We start from the raw sequence: 23,192 nt of genomic DNA, 5'->3' as shown, positions 1-23,192 counted from the left end.
ATGTGTCATAAATGGAATACTAATTTTGTTAGGTGACATACAAAATGAAATCCACTGCGTATATTCAGGAGTTAAATATAAATTTCTGATACCCTAACGGACAGGAAAAAAACTAACGCCGGAACACTTCTATGGAGTTTAGAGCAATGGAAGTATTTTCGAGATGAAGAAGATTCCGTTCTTAGACTTTGGTGGTGGGAGACATTGATGGAGTCCTCAGAGTCAAAACTAAGGTCATTGAACAGAATGATGAATTTTACTTTCTTTATTCCCTATTGTTTCCTTCCAAGCACTATCTTACTGAATGCCTCTTAAGAAAGTGTCATGAAACTGTAGAGTGTAATGCTGGCGTGCAGGTATTAGCAACCAAATAAAAAGAACAATACTGGATCACTTCGTCCAAACGAAATACAAAAATCCAAGATCTTGCATGAGCTAATGTATAGTCTGCAGAAGGCTCTTAAAGCCAGTAAAAACTCATTAACGTTATGTACGAAAGCTTTTTGTTTACTTATGACTGTTACTGTGTTCATGTTTATTCTTATTTCCTTCATGCTTTTCTAACTAATGTACAAGTACTAATTTTATACCTGATTCTAAATGTTAGAAAATTTTGTGCAATGTTGCTTTGAGAACATCAGAGTGAGAGAAAATACGTGAGAGACACAGCATGGTAAAAATTCATGAAAACTACGCATGTAGCCAGCCCGTTCGACGGGTTTGGAACTCAAAGCAAGTCGAACTACTAGTATTCAGTGGTCTCAGACAACAGTGGGCCAAGATTGGGTAACAAAATACAAAATAATGAGATTTTAAATATTTATATAAATGCCAAGGTAAACAAATAAATTACTTGTAGAACAATAAAATACTGAACCATTCTAAATATTTGCAGCTAATGATATGAACATAATCAAAGTATAATTAGAAGTAAAAGGTAAGGAATGCATAAAAAGAGCAAAATATAATTCCATGGTTTATTCACATTCTCAGGAGCACAGAAATATTTCATGCATTTATTAACTTCTGAAATTTTGATGATTCATAAACTTTTGGTCTGCTTGTTTTTTGTGGACTGCATTATAATTTGAATTGGATTAAAGATTTAATTAATATTACAAAAAACATAAAAAATATGTTTAAGGGTTTTATTTATGATCATATATATTCTGCCCTTCAACGTATATGGGATTGTAAATAAAGGTATACACACTAGACGCAGCTAGAGCATATTGCTCAAGATTTCTGTTTACCGCTTACACCACGAGTTTAATCCCTATGTAGTCACATTACACATCGGAATAATCACGGAAAAACATAATGAAGCCAACCCGTTTGCCCGGAGCACTTGCATTAGAGAATTACCAGCATTCAGCGGTCTAAGCCCCACTTCAAGTACTGGTGAGCCATTGCTTACCCCGCGATAAAATCCACAGAATACTGTGAAAATTTCTTATATCTGTATTGTTCTTTATGTCTATTTAACACGTTTTCGCTTGAAGCGAGTTAATGGATATATTAAATAATCGAATTAAGGAAGGTTTTCTTGTCAATTAATATAATAAAGCTGATTTGGAATATATAAAAACTCTGAAGCTATTCTGTGGAAAAACAAAAAACAGCTAGATGAAGGAAAATTTGCTCGTTAAAAGCTTTTTGATTAAGTCCATATACACGTCGATTTCTTCAAGGGAATTTGAGATAGTTACCTTTCCTCTCTGCTACGAAAAGAAGTACAAGTTTTTTTTTATTTCCAATTATTTATTTTCTGCTAATTTTTCTTTCCAGAAGTTGATTTAAATTTTAATTAAACCTACTTTAAAAATAAAGAAATTTTTAATTCGGGCATCAAAGTAGAGACTTCAGTTACAAACCCAAAACATTTTACTCGATCAGGCATATTACTACAAATCCAATGAAAACTAATGTAATTTTTTTGCATAATTTCTATTAGAAATATAATACAGGCATTTCTGTATTAAACGATTGAGTCAAATTTCATACAGAAATACAGGAGTGGTATCCATTCGCAATTCTGTCTAAGTACGATTGAATATCCCTCTCGCATTTTCATTTAGAAAACTGAGTTTGGGGGGATTTTTTTCTTCTTTTCGTGAACAGAAAATAAACAAATTTTTAAATTTAACTTTTCAAGAAAAGAAACACACAAAAAGAGTTTATGTTAACCATACATAATACAAATTTAATTAAATACTACAGCAATAAAATTTCATATATATAATAAGATTTCTTTTCGTTCTATGGATAGCCAGCATCAACAAACAAGGAAGCCTACCTTTGCGAAACATTCTGAATGATACGAAGTGGCCGGTACTGGAAGGTAGTAATTGGACTGACACTTCATTCAATTGGCTTCTAACTCTCATTAGTTTCCGTACGAATGGATTCAACCACAACATCCTATTCGACTTGTCTGTTGTAGAGAACCCTATAAACAAATCGACTTATATCATAAAGGTCAGTGCGTAGTTTCTAGTTGCAGTGTTAAACTTTGGTTGACGATTGCTAAACTATGGTTGACGATGAGTGACGTAGCTAAAATGTAAACGAGTATTTTTTCACAGTACTCAGTTAACATTAAACTTTGAGATTGTACAGATTGAATGACGCAATCATTTCTCAAGAATATTTGAGTACAATATATTACAGAAGTCTGCATAGTAGTCATGAACTAGATTTTGGAGTGTTTTATAATTCTTATAATCACTTGTTTTAACAATACCTTTTCAGTCATATATAGGATGATACAAAACGACAGCACAGATGAAAATCTCTTGAAGAGTTGTAAACCACATGGTTCTAATTTAAGAAATAAATAAAACTGAACTTCAAATTACTTCAATAATGTAACAAGTTTAATAAAACTACAAGAAAATTTAATTCCCTAGTGTGCCATAAACAAATTCTTAAAAAAGAAAGTTTTGTAGCCAAATCAAACAAACAAAATATAATAATAATTACGTTATCTAAATTGCGAGCAAGGTTATTAATAAATCATTTTATGCATCTTACATTATTATTGGTACAGTGTGTTTCCGTGAGTTAGTTTTCGAATGCGAATTGAAAAGTAGTATTACCTCTTAATTTTTGGAAACATAGATTCTTGTTTAAAAATCACTTTCGTAGAAATGCTAAAATTTGCAATCAGTAAATTTATACAATTCAAATTTTATAGGATACCTAAAATTGATATACTTTGCTCATTGTTTCAAGCAGAAAGAATAATTTCTGTTATGTATTTATTAAAGTTTCAAGGGGCCGAAATTTCATATTACAGAAACAATTTCTTCTGAAATATCTTTAATAAGATGCTTTGTTCTTTAATAGTATTTCGAATTACTTCTCAGAGGGCACATAAAACAATTTAGATTTTATGCATTTCTATTATTTTTCTTGAGGTATCATGTTATGAGGTTTTATGCTGTGTAAAAGTAATTTAAAGTTATTAACCTTAAGTTATTAACCTTATTTTAAGTATTTAAAGTAATTAACCTTACTTCGCAAAAAATAAGTTATCGCTTTAAAAGTTATCGAGTTATCGCTTTTGAAATTACCACAATGTCTTAAGAGAGCTTTAAATAATCTCTTTAACTTGGAACTTAACAATTTCACAAATGGGGTATACAAATTAAACTTCGCCGCTTCTGTGCATTAAACCACAGAAAGCTGAATTAACAAATTTAAATGGATTCGTAGCCGGATATACAGTATAACTGGCCTACTTTGCTCAGGTTTCTAACTGCACAATTTAACTTCGGTTAGCAAAATGGCTGATGCCGGAATACTAGCTTAGCTAAACTGGACGAGAGAACGTACAACTGGCGAGTGTCCCTTCCAAAGTTTTATATCTAAAACTTTCAAGAATAAAACCTTAAATACGCTTACTTATTTTCATCCTAATAATGTCTGACTAAAAAGAGAAATGAAAGCATGACATCAACTCATAATAAAATCAGTTAAGTGACGTAAATCGTATAGTTGCCCACATCCGAATTTAAACTGTTCGAAAGCGAATGTCTTAGTGATTTAGAAAAGAAAGTTGAATTCCAAAATTAAACTTTTTGAGTCATGCTTTTACAAAAATATGTGTTAGCATACGGTTTTCCAACGGTACCTACAGCCATCCAATTTTGAATGACGTAATCCTCCTGCAAATATGGGCACGTGGAAGCCGAAATTTGGAATTTGTTTTATTATCGATTTTGTATTTTGTAAAACATTAAAGAATTTTCGATTAACAAACTCAACGATTTCAAAGCGAGCAATGGCAAAGTTATACAGAAAAACCATTTTTATCTCCAGCGCGCGAGACTGTGTATCGGATATTCTAAAGATATGCACATTTTAAAATCATTTTGCGATATTGCTCTTGAACTGAATTTTATGGTTTAAATGCGAAGAACATGATATTTAATTAAAAAAAAATCTGAAAGGTTTCAGATTTTTAAATTACGTTTAAAGGGCGTTTTTTGTTGTGTTACCTTTATTTGGTAAATATCATGTTCTACGTACTCAAACTATAAAATTCAGTTCAACAGCAATATCGCAAATTAATTTTAAAATGAGCATATCTTTATAATTTCAAATACAAAGTCTCATGTGCTGGAGATAAAAATGTTTTTTTTTTTTTTCTGTACAGTGTTGCCATTGCTCGCTTTGAAATCGTTTAGTTTTTTAATCAATAATTCGCTGAAGTGTTACAAAATCTGAAATCGATAATAAAACAAATTTCAAATTCGAATTAGGGCTTTCATATGCCCATATTCTATGGAAGGTTACGTTATTCAAATTTTGATGGCTCTAGGTACCGTTGTTTTATCACAATGCGAGAAATATGTTAACATAAATTTAAATAAAAAAATAATAATTAAAAAAAGGGGGAAATCTGAAAGGTTTTAGACTGTTACAAAGGGACTTTTTGTAACATTTTGTGTGTTACTTTTATTTATTAAATATCATGTTCTTCGCATTTAAACCGTAAAATTCAGTTCACAGCAATATCGCAAAATAATTTTAAAATGAGCGTATCTTTAGAATTTTTGATACACAGTTCCACGCGCTTTGGATGAAAAGTCCCACCCCCCGTAGAGTGTTCTCATTGCTACTTTTTAAATCGTTGAGTTTGTTAATCAAAAATTCCTTAAATTTCCAAAATCAAAAGTTTTACAAATAGATAATCAAACAAATTCCAAATTTGGGCTTCCAGATGCCCATATTTGAGTGGAAACTTACGTTATTCAACATTGGATGGCTCTAGGTACCGTTCTTTTATCACAATGCGAGAAACATACATACATTTATGCAGATTCTTCATTATTTAATTTCTTTGAATATAATACAGGGCGATAATACTTGGTGACAACAATTTAAAAAGTGAAACGGACATTTATAGTGAACCAACGCAAAATGCCAAAACGAAATAAATAGTCTTTCAGAGCAAATTGCCGCTTTCGGCTAGTAAAGGTAAAACACAAAAAATCATTTGTCCCTGAGGATTTCATTTTGCGATTTTGCGTCGAATCACTCTGAATGTTAGTTTCACTTTTCAAACTGTTGCCACCAAATATTATAGCCCTGTATTATATTTGAATAAATTAAATAATGAAGAATCTGCATAGACGTATATATGTTTCTCGCATTGTGATAAAACAACGGTACCTAGAACCATTAAATTTTAAATGACGTAATCCTGCTGCGAATATGGGCATCTGGAGGCCCAAATTTGAAATCTGGAGTTTGTTCTATTATCGATTTCATATTTTGTAAAACTTTAACGAATTTTTGATTAACAAACTCGAGGATTTCAAAGCGAGCAATGGCAACGTTGTACAGAAAAATCATTTTTATTATCAGCGCGTGAGACTGCGTATCGGAAATTCTAAAGATATGCTCAATTTAAAATTATTTTGCGATATTGCTCTTGAACTGAATTTTATGGTTTAAGTGCGAAGAACGTGATATTTAATAAATAAAAGTAACGCACAAAATGTTAACAAAAAGTCCCTTTGGACGTAATTTAAAATCTGAAACCTTTCAGATTTCCCCCTTTTTTTTTAATTACTCGTATTTTTTTTATTTAAATTTATGTTAGCATGGCACATTTTGTATCCTTCCTCTAGTCATCTAAAGCAATTTTTCATAGGGCATCTGCAGTAATATTTTCTTTTCCTGGGTTATGTTCATATTATATTCTTTAATTTAACAACCCATCTAATCATTCTCAGAGGAAAATTCTTGAAGACGTTTACCGATTGCAACTGCGTGTATGTTCGCAATGGTGTTCTCAGCTTAAGTATCGACAAAAATAAATATCGCAAGTGACTTAATACCGAATCTGCATGCATAAAGTCTAATATCAAATGTATATACGATAATAAATAGCAGCGGCCACCAGCGGCCGAAAGGTAAAATCGCTAAACATTGATAGTTGGACCTGGCACACGGGTTAGTTGTATGGATATTTTTGTGGTTCCACATGCGTAATGTGAAAGCAAGTCAGTTTCTTTTAGAATATTATCCACAAAGGCAAGGTCATTTGGCCCCAAAGGCATCCGTTAGTCAGATAGCCTTAGCGTTCTTTGCCATAAACAAATAAATCAAACCAACAACAAGTCATACTATTTATATCATTGGAATTTGTCTTGCTTGAACACGTTATATTAGGAACTTTCGGACTAATTTTGAAATTACACTAAACATGAAACCTCTGTACACTAAACGTTAACAGAATACACTAAACATGAAAGCTATCAGAAACATATCTAAATTTAAAAAAAATCTTTTTGTATGCGTGCACAACGCAGGTATAGACTCGGCGTTTTGAGGGAAAGATAGGTGAAATATTTGTTTTAATTAAAAAATGAATAATGGGTAAAATCATCCGATTGCGATAAGCAAACTGACTATGGTGCATTTGGGAAAACTGGCTAGACTGTTCTTTTATTGTTGTATATGAATGAAAAGAAAACCGTTCTTTAAACATAATTTAAAAAATGTATGTTTATTATTATCGGAAAATTTATTGAAGTTCATAATTCTATTTTAGCTTATTGCCTACGCTTAAATCCTTCCCTACAATGAACAGGCTAATTATCATTCTCAGTTTATGATGAGCTCAAATCATATATAGATCAGAAGAAGTAACCCATCATAGACAAGACGAGAAGGGAAACATTTGTACTTGCGAAACATAAATATCGGATGGATCAGGGATTGCAATATCATATTTGTGAAAATAACAGCTTTTGAATAAGAGCTTAGTCACAAGATGCGAAGAACTTGCAAAAAATGCTTTCTGACGCCTGAACAGCAACGATTCTCAACAGGCAATCCATATAAACAGGTTAACGTTTATTTTTTCAATAAGATGTATCCGATAAAGTACTGGGTAGTATAGCTGGTTTTAGTGATACAAAATTTATAGATCAAATTCGAATCACTCATAATCCAAAATGAGATGCATGGCCTGGAGAGTTTTACGCAAATTTTAATTAAACTTAATATTTACATATATACAATGTAGGCTAAAATGCCTGAATCGAATATTAAGGCTCAAAAAGCAAGAACTGAATAGTTCCATCAAAGAATTTAAATCGAATTCTATTGCGTAGTGCATTGAATCCTACCTTCAACTAGAATATTTTTTCAAGTCACGTGTTCAGAAGGGGAAGGGTTAAGTAAGCCAATAGATGGACTTCTAACGTCATCTCTTGACGATATCAAATAATATTCCTTAACCCACTCCCCACCTGAGCTCTGCCAAGAGTTAATCTAACTCAGCTATACATATAATCAAGTACATAAATTACTATTCTATAAAAATACAAAAAATACTAATTAGTCAAACACTTCAATTACACAACATGTACCAATTAATAAATGTTATAACTATTAATTGAACTAAATTTTTAAAATATTTTCAACTTAACTTGTAAGGATCTTAAGTTTTACTAACGTTTATTTTATTTTAAATCTTTACTATCACTTCTTATTTTCTACTTCCGGCCAGAATTATAAGCGTTAATGTATTTATGCAAAGTTTGTCTGGCGAACGCCAAGTATTTAAGTTGTGGCTTTTTGCCAAGCGAGAGAGAGGAAGCAGTGAGTCGAAGCAGGCCGCTTACCTTAGAAGTTTTACTCAGTTGCTGGTTGCCTTCCAGGCTAGAGGTTTTAATCCTCTTGATAATTTTTAAACGTATTGTAGTGTTCACAGTTCTCTGTACTACATACGGCTTCCTGTTAATATAAGGCCAATCTTCCACGTTTATTATTTTAAAGTTAAATAAATTAGAGTTTAGTTTTATTTTTATATTTTTACGTTAGACCACAAGTAGCGGGTCTGTGTATTCCGAAGTACGGAAGTTATTGTAAATAGAGAAAAATAAAGGGTTTTGTATACCCTTCTTGTGTATCCTGTCTACTTCCCACAGTGATTGAACATAGCTTTAGTAAGCTCTCTGTTCCGAGTCAGGTCCTTGCATGTTCCTGAAGAAAGTAAGACGGAACATTGAACCTGATAGTGGCGCCCAACGAAGAAGAATAACCATGGCCGAGTTTCAAGAAGAACCTGTGCTGCCTGCAGAAGCGGCTCAGAATCCAGAAATGCCAGCTGCCGCCCTGGAAGGATTTGGTTACATCGTCCAGACCATGCGCGCTTCGATGAAACCAGAAGCAACATTTAATGGAAACTCACCGGTAACCAGTTTTTTGGAAAAATTGGATGACCACTTCATGCTCTACCCCGTGCACGAATTTCAAAAAGTTACCTTAGCTACCAGCGCTTTGAGGGGCCAAGCGCTTAACTGGTTCAAATGTATAGGCAGAAGTCTCTTGGGTCAAGCAGGAAGTCCCACCTATACTTACGAGAATTTCAAGACTAAAAGCCTTCCCTGTCGTAAGGGATCGTGCGAAATTAGAAACGGAAATTTTTAGTATATATGAACAAAGAATCGAAAACCTCTCAAGCTTTATTTTAAGAAAAATTCACGTCTTCAAACTCTTGTATGGAAACCGTCCGGATCCTGAGATAATTCAAGTGATTTTGCCGAGGTTACTGCCCCAAGTGCAAGACTTTATTGAATTAAGAAATCCGACTACACTGGAAAAGTTATTTGAGCTAGCAATCCAGTTTGAAAGTAGAAGAACGGCGAACATTGAAAGAAGACGCCAATATCAACAGCGAAACCAATTTGGTGCGCCAAGACTACAGCAAACTAGAGCACACGGCTACGGAAGCAAAACGAATCAGTGGGCAAGGAAACCCGAGCATTCAAAAACAGCCGGCGAACGTCGACAGTTCAATAGCAATCCAGGAAAAAAGTCTCAAGGCCAGTGGAAAAGAAGGAAAGCACGGAAATGAAAAATATCTTAAACTAAAACGGATTTCTGCTGACGGGAGGGTGCGGAAATCCGAAGGCCACGAAAACCCCTCTTCCTTCAAGTTAAATACAGTAATGGTGAAAAATTTGACTCTTCCGAAGATTGAAGTGTTGGTGAATAATATCCCAGCCACCGCACTCCTGGATACAGGCGCGCAGTGTTCCTGTGTGGCAGAAGATTTTTTTAGGAAGTATTTTCGGAAATACCGCATATATAATTCGGATAATACGACAGTGTTAGCGGCGCAAGGAGAAAAATGTAAATGTATAGGTAAAGTACCGCTGTATGTCCGTATCAAGGACGAACAAGTAAAGGTGATGTTTTTCATAGTAAAGAATCTGCAAGCACATATTATCTTAGGAATAGATTTTCTTTCAGAGCCACAAGCAACGCTAGATTTTAATGAAGCGTCCCTTAAGCTGACAATGAAACCAGTTCGAGAAGAAAAGGTTGAACCGCCGATGTTAAACCTTGACCACTTGCCTAATGAAGAGCAACGAAGAATCCGACAAGTGGTAAGTGAATTTGCTTCGTTATTTAGTGATATTCCAGGATTTACTCAGGTTACTAACCATAGTATTGACACCGGAGATTCAATGCCAGTTCGCCACAAAGCATACCGGTATGATAAGAATAAGGAAAAAATTATAGAATGGCATATCACCGATATGCTACGTAAAAAGATCATAACGCCCATCTCAAGTAGTTATGCTAGCCCGGTGGTTTTATGTAAGAAAAATAATGACTATTCTTTGACACATCCAAAAAGGTGGAGATTCGCAATTGATTACCGTAAATTAAACTCGATAACTAAATATCCGGTATATCCGTTACCTATTATTGAAGAAATTCTAAGGAACATAACATCCACCAAATATATGACGACTTTAGACTTAACGACTGGTTATTTTCAAATAGGGTTTAGACCTGAGGACGTGCCTAAGACTGCGTTTATAACCAAGTCTGGCACTTATGCATTTTTGCGTATGCCGTTTGGCCTTTCAGGGGCCCCGGCAACATTTTAGCGATGTATGGACATTGTGTTAAGGCCTGTTCTTGGAAAGTCCACATTTATCTTTTTAGACGATATCATTATTACTAGTGATAATCTCGACCAACATTTACAGGTTTAAGACAGGTGTTTTCTTTATTAAATGAGGCCGGTATAAAAGTTAATGTCGGAAAGTGCAAATTTGCAGCCCCTGAATTAAAATATTTAGGGTACAAAATATCTCAGAAAGGAATAGAGACAGACGAATCAAAAATAATCGCTGTACAAAAGTATCCGACTCCAAACACGGCAAAGAAGCTCTCTTCTTTTCTAGGACTTTGTTCATATTATAGGTCCTTTATAAAAGATTTTGCAGCTATCGCTGAGCCATTGTTAAAATTAAAAAGGAAAAAGGCAAGATTCTCGTGGACGGCCGAAGCCAATAGTGCTTTCGAAAAATTAAAACAAGCATTAACGCAAGCCCCTGTGTTGAAATTTCCTGAAAAGGATGAGAATTTAGAAATTTCAGCGGATGCATCGGATTATGCGGTAGGAGCGGTACTTTCGCAAAATCAGCAGCCCGTGGCATTTTTTAGACGAACTTTAAATCAAACACAAAGAAACTATTCCGCGACCGAGAGAGAGGCACTTGCAGTTTTGTTAGCAGTGCAAAAGTTCCGAGTCTATTTTGGAAAGGCGCCAATAACAGTGTACTCTGATCATGCGGCGGTAACTAGATTGTACTCAGGGAAAAACTTATCCCCAAGGTTAATAAGATGGGCACTCAAGCTACAAGAATATAATCTGGTAATCAAACATACCCCAGGAAAGGAAAATATCGTAGCAGATGCCCTATCAAGAATTAAAATAGATGAACAAGGTAATACTGTAAAGGTGGCAATGCTCACAGCATGTACAATAAATTCCCGAGAAACTGTAATAACCGAACTGGGTAAGGATCCTGAGTTTGGAAGCATTTATGAGTATTTAAAGGATCCTGAAAATTTTAGCCACCAAGATATTGTGGCGATAAGAAATAGGGCGGCCCATTACGAACTAACAGATGGTCTATTATTTTATACAAAAACTACGAATTCCAACAACTAATTTCGACCTGTTATCCCAGCTAGTCTTAGATTAGCTAGTCTAGATTAAATATCCTGCAGGAGCTCCATGACAGCCCTTTAGCTTCTCATGCTGGTATTCGAAAAACTATCCAACGCTTACGCGAGGCAGTCTATTTTCCTGAACTGCAAAAGTTAACAAGGGCGTATGTCCAGTCCTGCCCAACATGTCAAGCAGTTAACTATATTAATTTCCGCCCGGCCGGGTTTCTAAATAGTATTAAATCCGAATTTCCAAATGAAATAATTGGCATCGATTTATTGGGCCTTTCCCCAAAAGTCAGTTAAATAAAAGTCGCTATCTCCTTGTTACGGTTGATCATTTTAGTAAATGGACCGAAATTGTTCCCTTAAAACGAGCCTCCGCGAAATTAGTTACTGATTCGATTTTAAATAAATATATTTTAAAATACGGAGCGCCCCTAAAAGTTATATCGGATAATGGTCCTCAATTTGTAAGTAATGTATTTGAAGACATGTGCCAAAAACTGGGCATACGTCATTTAAAAATGGTCCCGTATCGGCCGCAATCAAATATAGCAGAATGGGTCAATAGAATTATAGTGAAAATTATCAGTAGTTATGTTAAAAATTTTCATAAAAGCTGGGATAACTATGTCAATGAATTTGCTTTCGCCCTTAGGACCGCAAAACATGATACAACGGGCAAAACTCCTGCTGAGTTATTTTTAGGCAGAAAGATTATAACGCCGTTAGATAAATTATTTTATGTGCAACAAAGAACCCCAGAATTTAAAATGGGTGATATAGAAAAACTAATTAAGCAAGCAAAGAAGAATACTGAAGTAGCGCAGAGAAAACAAAAACTCTATTATGACTTGAAACGACGGGAAGTAACTTATAAAGTACGGGATGAAGTTTTAAAAATTAAGCATTCACTTTCTTCAGCACCAGAAGATAAAACTGCCAAATTTTTTCCACGATTTGAAGGACCATATGTTACAGAAAAAATAACTCACGCTGTAGTAGTGTTAAAAGCTAGAAATGGTGAAACCTGCTCCGCAAACATTGATCAAATCAAACCCTACTATGATTGTAATAAAATGAAAATTTTCAAAGGTCTTTTGCAGGATCCGGCACGGCAGACACCGCAGGCACAAGCTCCAGAGGTGGAAAAACGACAAGTACTAGGGCAAGCCATTAAGAGGCAGGAGCAAGTGAAAAGAAAGTTTCCCCGCGGAAAAATTGAAGGTAGCAAGAAAAAGAAGCCGTTCCACCGTCCAGAAAAGAGAGCTCACGAACACCCCCAGAATGAAGAAGGGAGAAGGACTACGTATGCAAAGAGAACCAGGAGAAATGACGGTAACTATAACCCGGCTCTAAAATGGAAGATCTACTCATCCGACAGGACTCTCCGCAGCAAATGTCGCCGAACTGCGGAAGGGCCACCAGCGACGGAGGAAAAGTTACAAGGAAAATTTGAACGGCCAGCAACGAGGTCCAAGCAGGAAAACGAAAGAAGTTTCCCGGTTCCGCCAAGACCAGCTGCCATCAAACGACCAAGACCACAGGCAGAAGCGAAAAAGAAGGTATTCAAGGGTGACCGAACTGGAGAAAAAAGAAAGCATCTAGAGGAAGGCACTGAAGGGCGAGCCCGTACAAGAAGGAGGATAAATCAAACAACAATCTGCACTACCTTTCAGGACCGGGCCCAGAAAAGAATGTCCGAATATCACAAAGATAAGTAAAATTTTATGTTACTTTGCAAACTTAAGTTAATCTTTCATTCTTACTGCAAGTGGCAGATTTCAAGAAGTTTTATCTCATGCGAGGTCTACCTTTATCGCCAAAAGGGCGAGAAATGAGTTGTTACCGAGTTTGGTATTATGTTTTTCAATTACTCGCGCGTAATACTAAAGTTGATGTATAATAGCGTTGTGTAAAGACTTAAATATTGTAAAAAGTTATTGTATAAATATTATTTAAAACATTCTGGCAAGAAAGAAGTTTTAGTCTGGAAGACTTTTTGAAATGTATTATTTCAATGTAGAAAGAATTGGCACTTGCTTTGAAAAGAATAGAAGTTAACAGTGTACTACTAATGTATGTTTTCAAATGTGTAAAATTAACGGCATGTTAATATGTTCTTATATACAATGTGAACTGTTATTTTAAATGTTAAGAAATACCGTGATATGGTAAAAGTGAAAGTAATGTTAAAATTTTTTTTATTCGTGTGACTGTAAAAAGACTAAATCATGGTGAATATGTGTTAAAGGTTGAATGATGTAGTTAGGCTCTCTGACGCTACACTTCAGAGTTAGCCACTTTCAGAATAGTACCTCAGGGTTTAGAGTTGAAATTAGGGTGTGTTACGAGGTCTTGGTATGTTGAATTTTAACACGTTAGTTTTTTGATTGTAGGAGGAAGTGTTGAACACATCGACATAAACACATTCGTGTTTGGTGTTCTTTTACAACACATGTCAGAGAGCACGGGGAGAGATAACTAAAATAGTTATGAATGAAATAAGAATGTTAAGAGAAATATAATTATACATGTTACTTGCCATTTCATTGTGTAACATTTCATTAAACTAGTTTTCCTTCCAGATCTCTGGAAGGAACCAGATTTGAATAAAAGCTCCTGTTTAGATGCAGTACAGATGAAAAAAAATTGTGTGTCCTGGGAGCTGCTATTGTAAAAACAAATTTCTTTCTTTTAAATTTCTAGTTTCTAGCGAAAAATGTTTGTAAAAGATTGGCCTCGCGTTAGATTCTAGAGCTAAAAGTTTTCAACAAGGTCGTTTTAAACCTCCGTTTCAAACTAATTAACTCTGGCGGGAAGTATGTAAGGATCTTAAGTTTTACTAAGGTTTATTTTATTTTAAATCTTTACTATCACTTCTTATTTTCTACTTCCGGCCAGAATTATAAGCGTTAATGTATTTATGCAAAGTTTGTCTGGCGAACGCCAAGTATTTAAGTTGTGGCTTTTTGCCAAGCGAGAGAGAGGAAGCAGTGAGTCGAAGCAGGCCGCTTACCTTAGAAGTTTTACTCAGTTGCTGGTTGCCTTCCAGGCTAGAGGTTTTAATCCTCTTGATAATTTTTAAACGTATTGTAGTGTTCACAGTTCTCTGTACTACATACGGCTTCCTGTTAATATAAGGCCAATCTTCCACGTTTATTATTTTAAAGTTAAATTAGAGTTTAGTTTTATTTTTATATTTTTACGTTAGACCACAAGTAGCGGGTCTGTGTATTCCGAAGTACGGAAGTTATTGTAAATAGAGAAAAATAAAGGGTTTTGTATACCCTTCTTGTGTATCCTGTCTACTTCCCACAGTGATTGAACATAGCTTTAGTAAGCTCTCTGTTCCGAGTCAGGTCCTTGCATGTTCCCGAAGAAAGTAAGACGGAACATTGAACCTGATAAACTAACGATATTCAATTTAATCATTAAAAGGAAAAAAAATGCATAACTAAATCGTTAAAGTTCAAGAGGATATAGATGTTGAACAGTACGTTTTAAAGTTCCATTATCAGTTTTTAATTCGAATGATCGGACTTTACCATAACGTCCAGGAATAGTTTTTATGATTCTACCAAGTTTCCATAACAGTTTGTTTTTATTATCTCTTTCAACTAAAACAACATCTCTTACCTTTAGTTCCGGTTGAAGTTTCGGATTCTCAAGTGGTGGACAGTTCTAAGATCTAATAAATATTGTTGCTTCCATTTGCACCACAAATGTTTTAACAGCAATTCTTGATAAAGCTTTCTTTTTAAGAGCGTGTCTCTTGTCGTTTCGCTACCGATGATTCTAGAAAAAATCAAAGGATAGTTCAAATCAGTTTGTCCAATGTTTAGGAAGTGCATTGGAGCCAGGGGTTGTGGCTCATCATTGTCGTTGTAAACGTAACTTAGAGGTCGTGAATTAAGAACTGACTCCACCTGACAAGTAGTGTAGACATTTCTTCGAATGTCAACAATGCTTTTCCTACGATTTTTCTTAAACATTCTTTAACATATCTGACAAGTCTCTCATAAAACCCTCCCCACCATGGGTCTCGCTCGATTATAAATTTCCAATGGATTCTTTCTTTGGCAATGAAATTCTTGAATTTGTCCTCTTTTAAAACTTTTGAAAAATTCTCAAGCTCTTTCTTTGTCCTCTGAAAGGTCTTGGCATTGTCAAAGTAGATGATTACGCAGTTTCCTCTTCTGCTCAAAAATCTACGAAATGCAAGTAAAAAGGATTCTGTTGACATATCTGATACAAGTTCTTAGTGTACAGCTCGCGTTACTGCACAAAAGAACAAAACAATATAGGATTTTCGAGTGCCTTTAGAATTCTTCACGTAAACTGGTCCGGCGAAATCAATTCCACAGACTGCAGATGGAGGTGATTCTTGGATTCTCTCCTTTGGTAAGGGTGCTGTCATCTGGTCTGCTGGTTTAGCTAAATATGTTTGGCAAGTCGTACAACCTTTTAATGCTTTTTTGACTAACTGTCGTCCTTTAGGAATCCAGAAACATAATCTGAATTTAGCCAAAGTTGCAGCAATTTCTCCATGCATTATCTTCTCATGTTCTTTGTATATAATTAGTATCGTCAGTCGGGAATTTTTAGGTAGGATTATTGGATGTTTGTTATCTAGTGAGAAGTCAGAAAATTCCAATCTTCCTCTCAACTTCATGATTTTCTTTTCATCAAGGTAAGGAACAAAATTGTACAAAGGGGAATTTTTTCCAACCGAATGACCTTTTTTGAGGGATTTATATTCTTCGTCACAAAACTTCTTTTGCTCTGATCTTATACAGAAATTTTCTGCTTCTTGTAACTCTTCAGCTGTGAGAGTTCCTTGAATGTCACTAGTTTTTCTTAATTTTCTGATGAAACGTGTTGTTCAAGCAATGATTCTCAACACCTTCTCTAATTTGCTATATTTTGATATGTCGAAAAGATCATCTGTACTTTTTTCGATTGTACATTCAAAAGTTGATGTATATCACCGAATCCCTTTCGGTATTCCAGTTTGTTTTCATCTATTGTTTCTTTAATATCTAATCTTAGTCAAAGTTCGTGAGGGAGTTGAAGCCACTGGGGACCTTGCGTCCAAATGGTCTCGTTTATTAACTTGGAAATCTTCGTTCCCCGAGATACGATATCTGCAGGGTTGTCGACACCTGGGCAATAATGCCAATCTTGAGGTGAACTCAATTTTTGTATTTATTCGACACGATTCTTGACAAAGGAAGGCTTCAGGTTGTTTTTGAATCCAAAAATAAGTAATTGTTGAGTCTGTCCAAAAATAGCACAGGATTTTCAATTTCAGTACTTTCAGAATATTGCTGACTAACTTCACTGATAACAATGCCCCCATTAATTCTAACCTCGGTAAAGTAAGGGATTTTAGTGGGGCTACCCTATTTTTAGAAGAGACAAAGGCCATTTTGATTTCTTTATTATTTGTCGTGAAACGTAAATCGAGATTTTCGACATTAATCACGAGAAAAAATTAATTCCTTATCCTTTCCACGCAAGTCAAAACCGGAAATGAAAAGTATTAACAGATATCCACCGACTCCGAAACATAAACAAACTGTCACCACGCATGAATTTATGGCAGCCGCGTCATCAAATCGAAACTGCATTTTTTGTTTTCAAAACCATGACTCAGAGTCCTGTTTATGCTTTACAGTTAATGAGAAGAAAGATATTTTGAAGAACCAAGCGCGGTATTTTTTTTGTCTTGCCACTAAGCACAAAATGTTACAATGCCGCAACTTCAAACTAAAGTTTGTAAAATTTGCAAAGGTAAGCATTCGGAAGCCATATGTTTTAAATCCAGTTCGATAGTTAAAAATACACCAAGTGATAAAAATGATAGTATATCAATTTCGAGAAATGATACACAAACTAAAGAAGAGAAAAAGAAATTGTTTCGGCCGTTTCGCATAGTGTAAATAGCACAATTTCTTTACAGACTTGCACGATAAAAGTTAAAACAGCTAAGGAAAAGGTATTTGCCAGACTTCTCTTGGATAGTGGAAGTATGAAAAGTTTTTGTGCTCACAAGTTAGCGGACAGATTAAACCTCGAAGTCATAAGAAAAGAAAAATTGACTGTCTACACTTTTGGGAATACCTCACGGATCCAAAAAAAAAAATTATGACGTAGTTAAATTAACTTTAGAACATAGAAGTTCTTCCGATTCTAAAATAGCAGTTGAATTATTAGTAACTGATCATATATCAGGTACAGATATTCGTCCTTCTAAATCAGAAGAAATTAAGCAAAAAAGACAATTAAAAAATTTGATGCTCGCAGATTTTCCCGATTGTAAAAAACCCATTGCCATTCTAATTGGTGCAGATTATTATTACAGCATAGTAATGGGACACGTTAAATACTTAAGCAAAAGTCTTGTTGCAGTGGAAACTATTTTCGGCTGATGCCTACATGGACGAAAAGGTGATGATGGTGTCTCTTTAGCTTTCAATGTAGTTGTAGAGGAAGATTTGATTTCCAAACAAATAACAAAATTTTAGGACTTGGAAAACTCAGGACTTATTGATAAGAGGGAAAACTTCGATTCAACTGAAAATGAAGTCTTCGAATATTTCGAATAAAATATAACATATGAAAATTCTCGCTATAAAGTTAGATTGCCTTGGAAACATGACACATCAAATCTAAATAATAATAAGGAAATCGCGGAAGAAAGATTTTGTCGACTTAGGAAACGATTTTTTAAAAAAATCCTAATCTATTTTCCGAATACAGGAACGTATTAAGAGATCAGTTAAAACAAAATACTATTATCGAACCAGTTGCAGAAATTTGAAATGAAGAGGATGTCGTGTTTTACTTACTACATAGAGAAGTTATACGCGAGGATCGAGCTACAAGTAAATTACGTATAGTTTATGATGCATCATCGCATGCCCCAGGATCCATTTCTTTAAAATGACTGTCTACATGTTGGGCCAAATTTATATCCTGAACTATTCAAAATATTGTTAAGATTTCGGTATAATCCAATAGTTTTCACCGCAGATATAAAACAGGCCTTTTTACAGATTCTCATACATGAAAAGGATCGGGATGCAACCAGTTTTCTGTTTTCCGAATTCCCTAATGATGAAACTATTTATCCTGACATATATAAGTTCACAAGATTTTTATTCGGAATAAATAGTAGTCTATTTCTATTAGCCGCTACCATTAAACATCATCTGAAAAAATATAATAAACTTTGTCCTACAACGTTTCGTTTCATTAGAAAGCTGAGTTGATATGAAAAAAGCTGTGTACGATACGCCATATTTCAGCCCGTTTTTTTTTTTTTTTTTTTAAATCAAGTTCGAAACAATTCTGAACAGCCGCACCAGCGTGCTGGTGGGGTTTCGTGTTAAAGAATAACGTGTGATGTTGAGAGGCCCCAACTTGTCAGCAATAGTAGTAGTGACTGCTATGAACTGGAAATTACACAGACTCTTAAGAAGGGTTAAACTCCCTTTTTATTTCACTTTAGAAGTCACAGTTGCGTTCACTCGACGCTCACAAACTACGCCGACCCGGGGGTTAAACAAAAATAGAAAAGTACAACTAAAAATGAATGACAGGATGAATAACTAACGAAGTCACTATCTACAAGGCTCTATAATTGTAACTATCTTAACCGCGTTCTAAGATACAGCTGAGATTCAGAAAACTTTCTGATTAAGAAGTTGAAAGATTCAACTAACTGCCGAAGTAGGCACACATAGGCCGAAACGCGCGGTTCTTAAATTTCTACCTAGCAACCTTCACGCTCGTGATTCAAGAAGCACACTTACAAATCTCGTTTCCCTTCTATTTAACTCAAATTACTTCTGCTAAAAATTTGAATACTCTGCGCGTTCTACTATGATTTACATACTCTGGCATTGGCAATTCCAGGGGAAAGTAAAGGCTTGACAGGAAAGATAGCTTAAAATAAATGTTAGTTAACATAAATATAAACCCTACAAACGTAACTTCATGAACGTAACTAAAATTATGCGTATTTTGAGAAACAAATTTTTAAGTCTTTGCTTGAATAATAACCTTTAATGATTCTTTTTTAAGAAAATATTTTCAGTCGTACTGAAATAAGGAAAAAAACATGCACAAAAATGCTTGTTCAAAAAATAGCAATTCTTATAAAAATTTGTAAAACTTAATGAAAAAAATGGGTTGCTAAATATTTTAATCTTATCTACCATTTATTAAATGAACATTTGCTTTTCTTTTTTTCAAGTTGGATTACCCATCCTTTGCATTAAATCCTGAGTATTTGTTGGTTGCGAATGATAGTTATAGAAGACTATACTTAACATTGATGTCTGAGGCACCTGGCCATTTAGTGATCGAGGATAAATTCCTTAATTTCACTGACTGGAACAGAAGCGTACAAAATGAACTGAACGATATAATCAATTTCGAAGTCAAGCTCGCTAATGTAAGTGCAAAAGACTTTTGATTTTCTTTCTAATCCGCTTAATTGTCTTGGTAATATTTGTCTGTTCTCTTTGCGTATTAATAATTTAATAATTTTTCGGATGATTACTTCAATTTCTACATATATTCTATAAAGGTATTGATATTCTTAATATTCTTGCAAAAATGAGGATTTTAAGGGCATCTGTCTAACTGAATTTATTGTATACATTTAGAAATAACTCTAACGGACAACATACATATTTTAACTGTGTTTCAGATATTGCGGATCCCATAGAAGTTAGTGAAGCTTTTTGTATCAAGTTAAACAGAGAATACACTAAAACGAAGCTTGAAGTCTGAAATTTCCGATTATATTTAAAATTTTGAAGACGACTTTACGATTAGAAGATCTCAAAAACCAAACAAAAATTAAATTCCTAAAGTGTACAAATAAAACGCTTCTCTTCTTAAATAAAAGGATATTTCCCTTGCTTTGAAACTGTGCCGTTTGTTTCAATAAAATTCAATTCAAAACGAATTTCAACTTGAAAAAAATTACATCTATACTGATTTTGAATGTAAATTGTATAAACAAAAAACTATTGATAGTTCTTTGTAACATAAACTTTTATTCGTCTGATCAAAACACATTGAACAGCATGTCACGTGTTATTATCAGAAGTCTCTGCCTTGTTTGTTTTGTGCAACAGAAAACATTAAACTCTAGTTGTTGAGGACAGAGCAATGTGGTGAAGAAATTGTTTCAAAATTCGATTTTTGATGTTTTGTTTGTTTGTTTGTTTAACGCCAAAATAATTTTTCATTTGGCGGCGCACTTATATGTTTAGAATTTTGTCACGGCGCCCTAGTCGTCTTCAACGAAGATTTGCGCTTTACAACCTGCTTACTACATTGTGTCATAGCAAATCGCTACACTTTATTAAATACGACTGTATATTGATACTAGTGACCAGGCACAGAAATGACAACCACAATATGTGGCTTATATAGGTATAAATTGAACTAATACCCCCATAAGAATATTCTTATATATATTCGTATAATATTCCACAAGAATATTATATTATATTTTTCCTTATTATTAAAGAAAAATAGCAAAATATCAATGAGACGGTGAGCTTGCCGATATCCACAAAGTTTTTCAAAGGGAGGGATCAGACTTGACGCTGCCACTCTCATTTTTTGCTCCACGTTGATCTTTGTACAATGTTTGTTCTTTATTACACATACAGCAGAAAATCTGGTTTCGCATAAATATGATGCTGCAAAAGATATGAGAATCCTTAAAGCTTTTGAACTTAGAATTGGATATTCATTTTTGATGATTATCCAAAACTCCACCAAATCGGAACAAGCGAATTTTGTTTTAAGGTTGTTGTAGCAAGAGCGTTCATTGAAACGCTCTTCTTCTTGCGAAGTGAATTCTAGTGGAGCTTGAGCATGGAAAGGATTTTGGATCCAAGAAAATTTCTCAAAATTTTTTCTTCCGCAAAATATTTTGCAAATTATTCAGTGAGCTTCGAAAGGTGTTCCTTGAAAAGAGACAGCAATTTGTGATATACAATCCGTAAAAGTGCAAACAGGAGCACCTCGCGGCGCCCCTGTTTACTTTTCACAGAACCTAAGGGCGTCGCGGCGCACACTTTGGGAACCCCCTGGTTTGATGAATAAACTAAAACATCACAATTTTACTGTTTGCACCACTGAAAAGAGCGGAAAAAATGTTTTAAATGAAAGTTATGTGAAATTTGTATCTTAACTTCTGAAATGTTGGTAAATTTTCGAAAATCGCTCTGTTTTTCCAACTACGAGTATTTGACGTCCATGCTTTTCAGATTTCAACACCTTAAAATTTATGATATTTTGTCATATTACAAAAGAAAGAATACGTCTTTTATTAAAATAAACCCTTATGAAAAAAATTTTTTGTGGACGCCACATGACTTCCTTGCACGACTTATTAAATTATACTCACTTTTTTCTGCACTTCATTTAAAATTATTTCCTTGAATTCTAATTTAATTAACCAATTCCTCCAAGCTGAAAATGATACCAAAAATTACAGATTTTAAGATTTAATACCACTAATTTTTATCAAACGAAAGTCAAACTTCTTGTATGTTTATTTTTTCATAACGAGTGTAAACCTTTACAAAGTGTAAATATAGGAACCGGGACTTCCCATCAAGAGTTAGATTTCGTTATTTGTCCAAAATTACATGTTTTTTAATTTGACATTGCTAAAAAACTTGAATATATTCCGTCATTTACTTGTTGCATTTCATTTAATCATAACACTTGGAATTATTTTAGTTTAATTAACCAGTCAAGCCAAGCTGAAAATGACAACAAAAGTTATAACTTTTGAAATTAAATATCACGGTCTACTTTTGTCGTACGAGAGTGAAACTACTTATAGTTTATTTTTCATTACGAGAACAAAACTTTCCTAAATGCAGGTATATAGGACGTGCAAGGTCGCTTTAAAAGTTAACTTCTGTTATTTGTCGAAAATTCAGTTTTACTTCCTTGCACGAAGTAAAAAGGAAGTATTGTAATCGCGAAAAATTTCGGGTATCATATTTCAAAGAAAATACCCATTTTGACCGCTATCGAATGCAATTTAACGACGTTTTTCCACGGCATCTGTATATAAGGACAGAATAAAGGACTCTTCTTTCCCAAAAGAGTTATAAAACTGATTTAAAATAAATTCGTAAGAGAAATTTTCGTGGCGTCTGTGCCTACATACATGTATGGCATAACTCAAAAACGAGTAGCCTCAGAACGTTGAAATTTTGTGTAAAGGACTGCTGTAACATGTACATGTGCACCTCCTATTTTGGTTGTAATCTGCCGCACCAAAAACATATAAATATATGTATATATATATATATATATATATATATATATATATATCCACTCTCTTACTCGATTCAGTGATCTCAGTTTCTTTATTCTTATATGTTTGTAAATCGTGCATTTTTTGCTTTAAAAATGATTGAATTATGTTGTTCTGATCTACTGGTTAAGGTTTTTTATGTTTTTAGTGAATCTGCATGCAATATCTGTAGAATTATCAACAATTTAAAAGTTGTTTAAGTGCCACTAAGCCTAATTATTTTTACCGTAGCAGCGATATTTGTTTGCATTTGAAATTTAGCAAAATAGCGGATTTGTTGCCAATTTAGGAGAAACTGAGCTCCGCAACAACAAAGATAACGTCT

The 23,192-nt window shown here is 34.3% G+C and overlaps 1 protein-coding gene across 4 annotated transcripts in view; it reads left to right on the top strand.

Moving 5' to 3' along the window:
• Positions 1–23,192, top strand: part of LOC118185084 (neprilysin-2-like) — a 118,947-nt gene that overhangs the window by 33,349 nt on the left and 62,406 nt on the right. For 3 of the 4 annotated variants that reach the window (XM_085811817.1, XM_085811816.1, XM_035354878.2), the window contains 2 exons: positions 2,270–2,478; positions 19,763–19,963. In XM_085811817.1, the coding sequence (XP_085667943.1) occupies positions 2,270–2,478; positions 19,763–19,963 (410 nt within the window). The remainder of the gene's footprint in view (positions 1–2,269; positions 2,479–19,762; positions 19,964–23,192) is intronic. The other variant, XM_085811818.1, reaches the window with a different exon arrangement.

Source organism: Stegodyphus dumicola, chromosome 2 (assembly GCF_044657685.1).
Source record: "Stegodyphus dumicola isolate Sdum_Otavi_A_Nest chromosome 2, ASM4465768v1".
Taxonomy (NCBI): domain Eukaryota; kingdom Metazoa; phylum Arthropoda; class Arachnida; order Araneae; family Eresidae; genus Stegodyphus; species Stegodyphus dumicola.
This window is presented reverse-complemented; position numbering and strand designations above follow the sequence as displayed.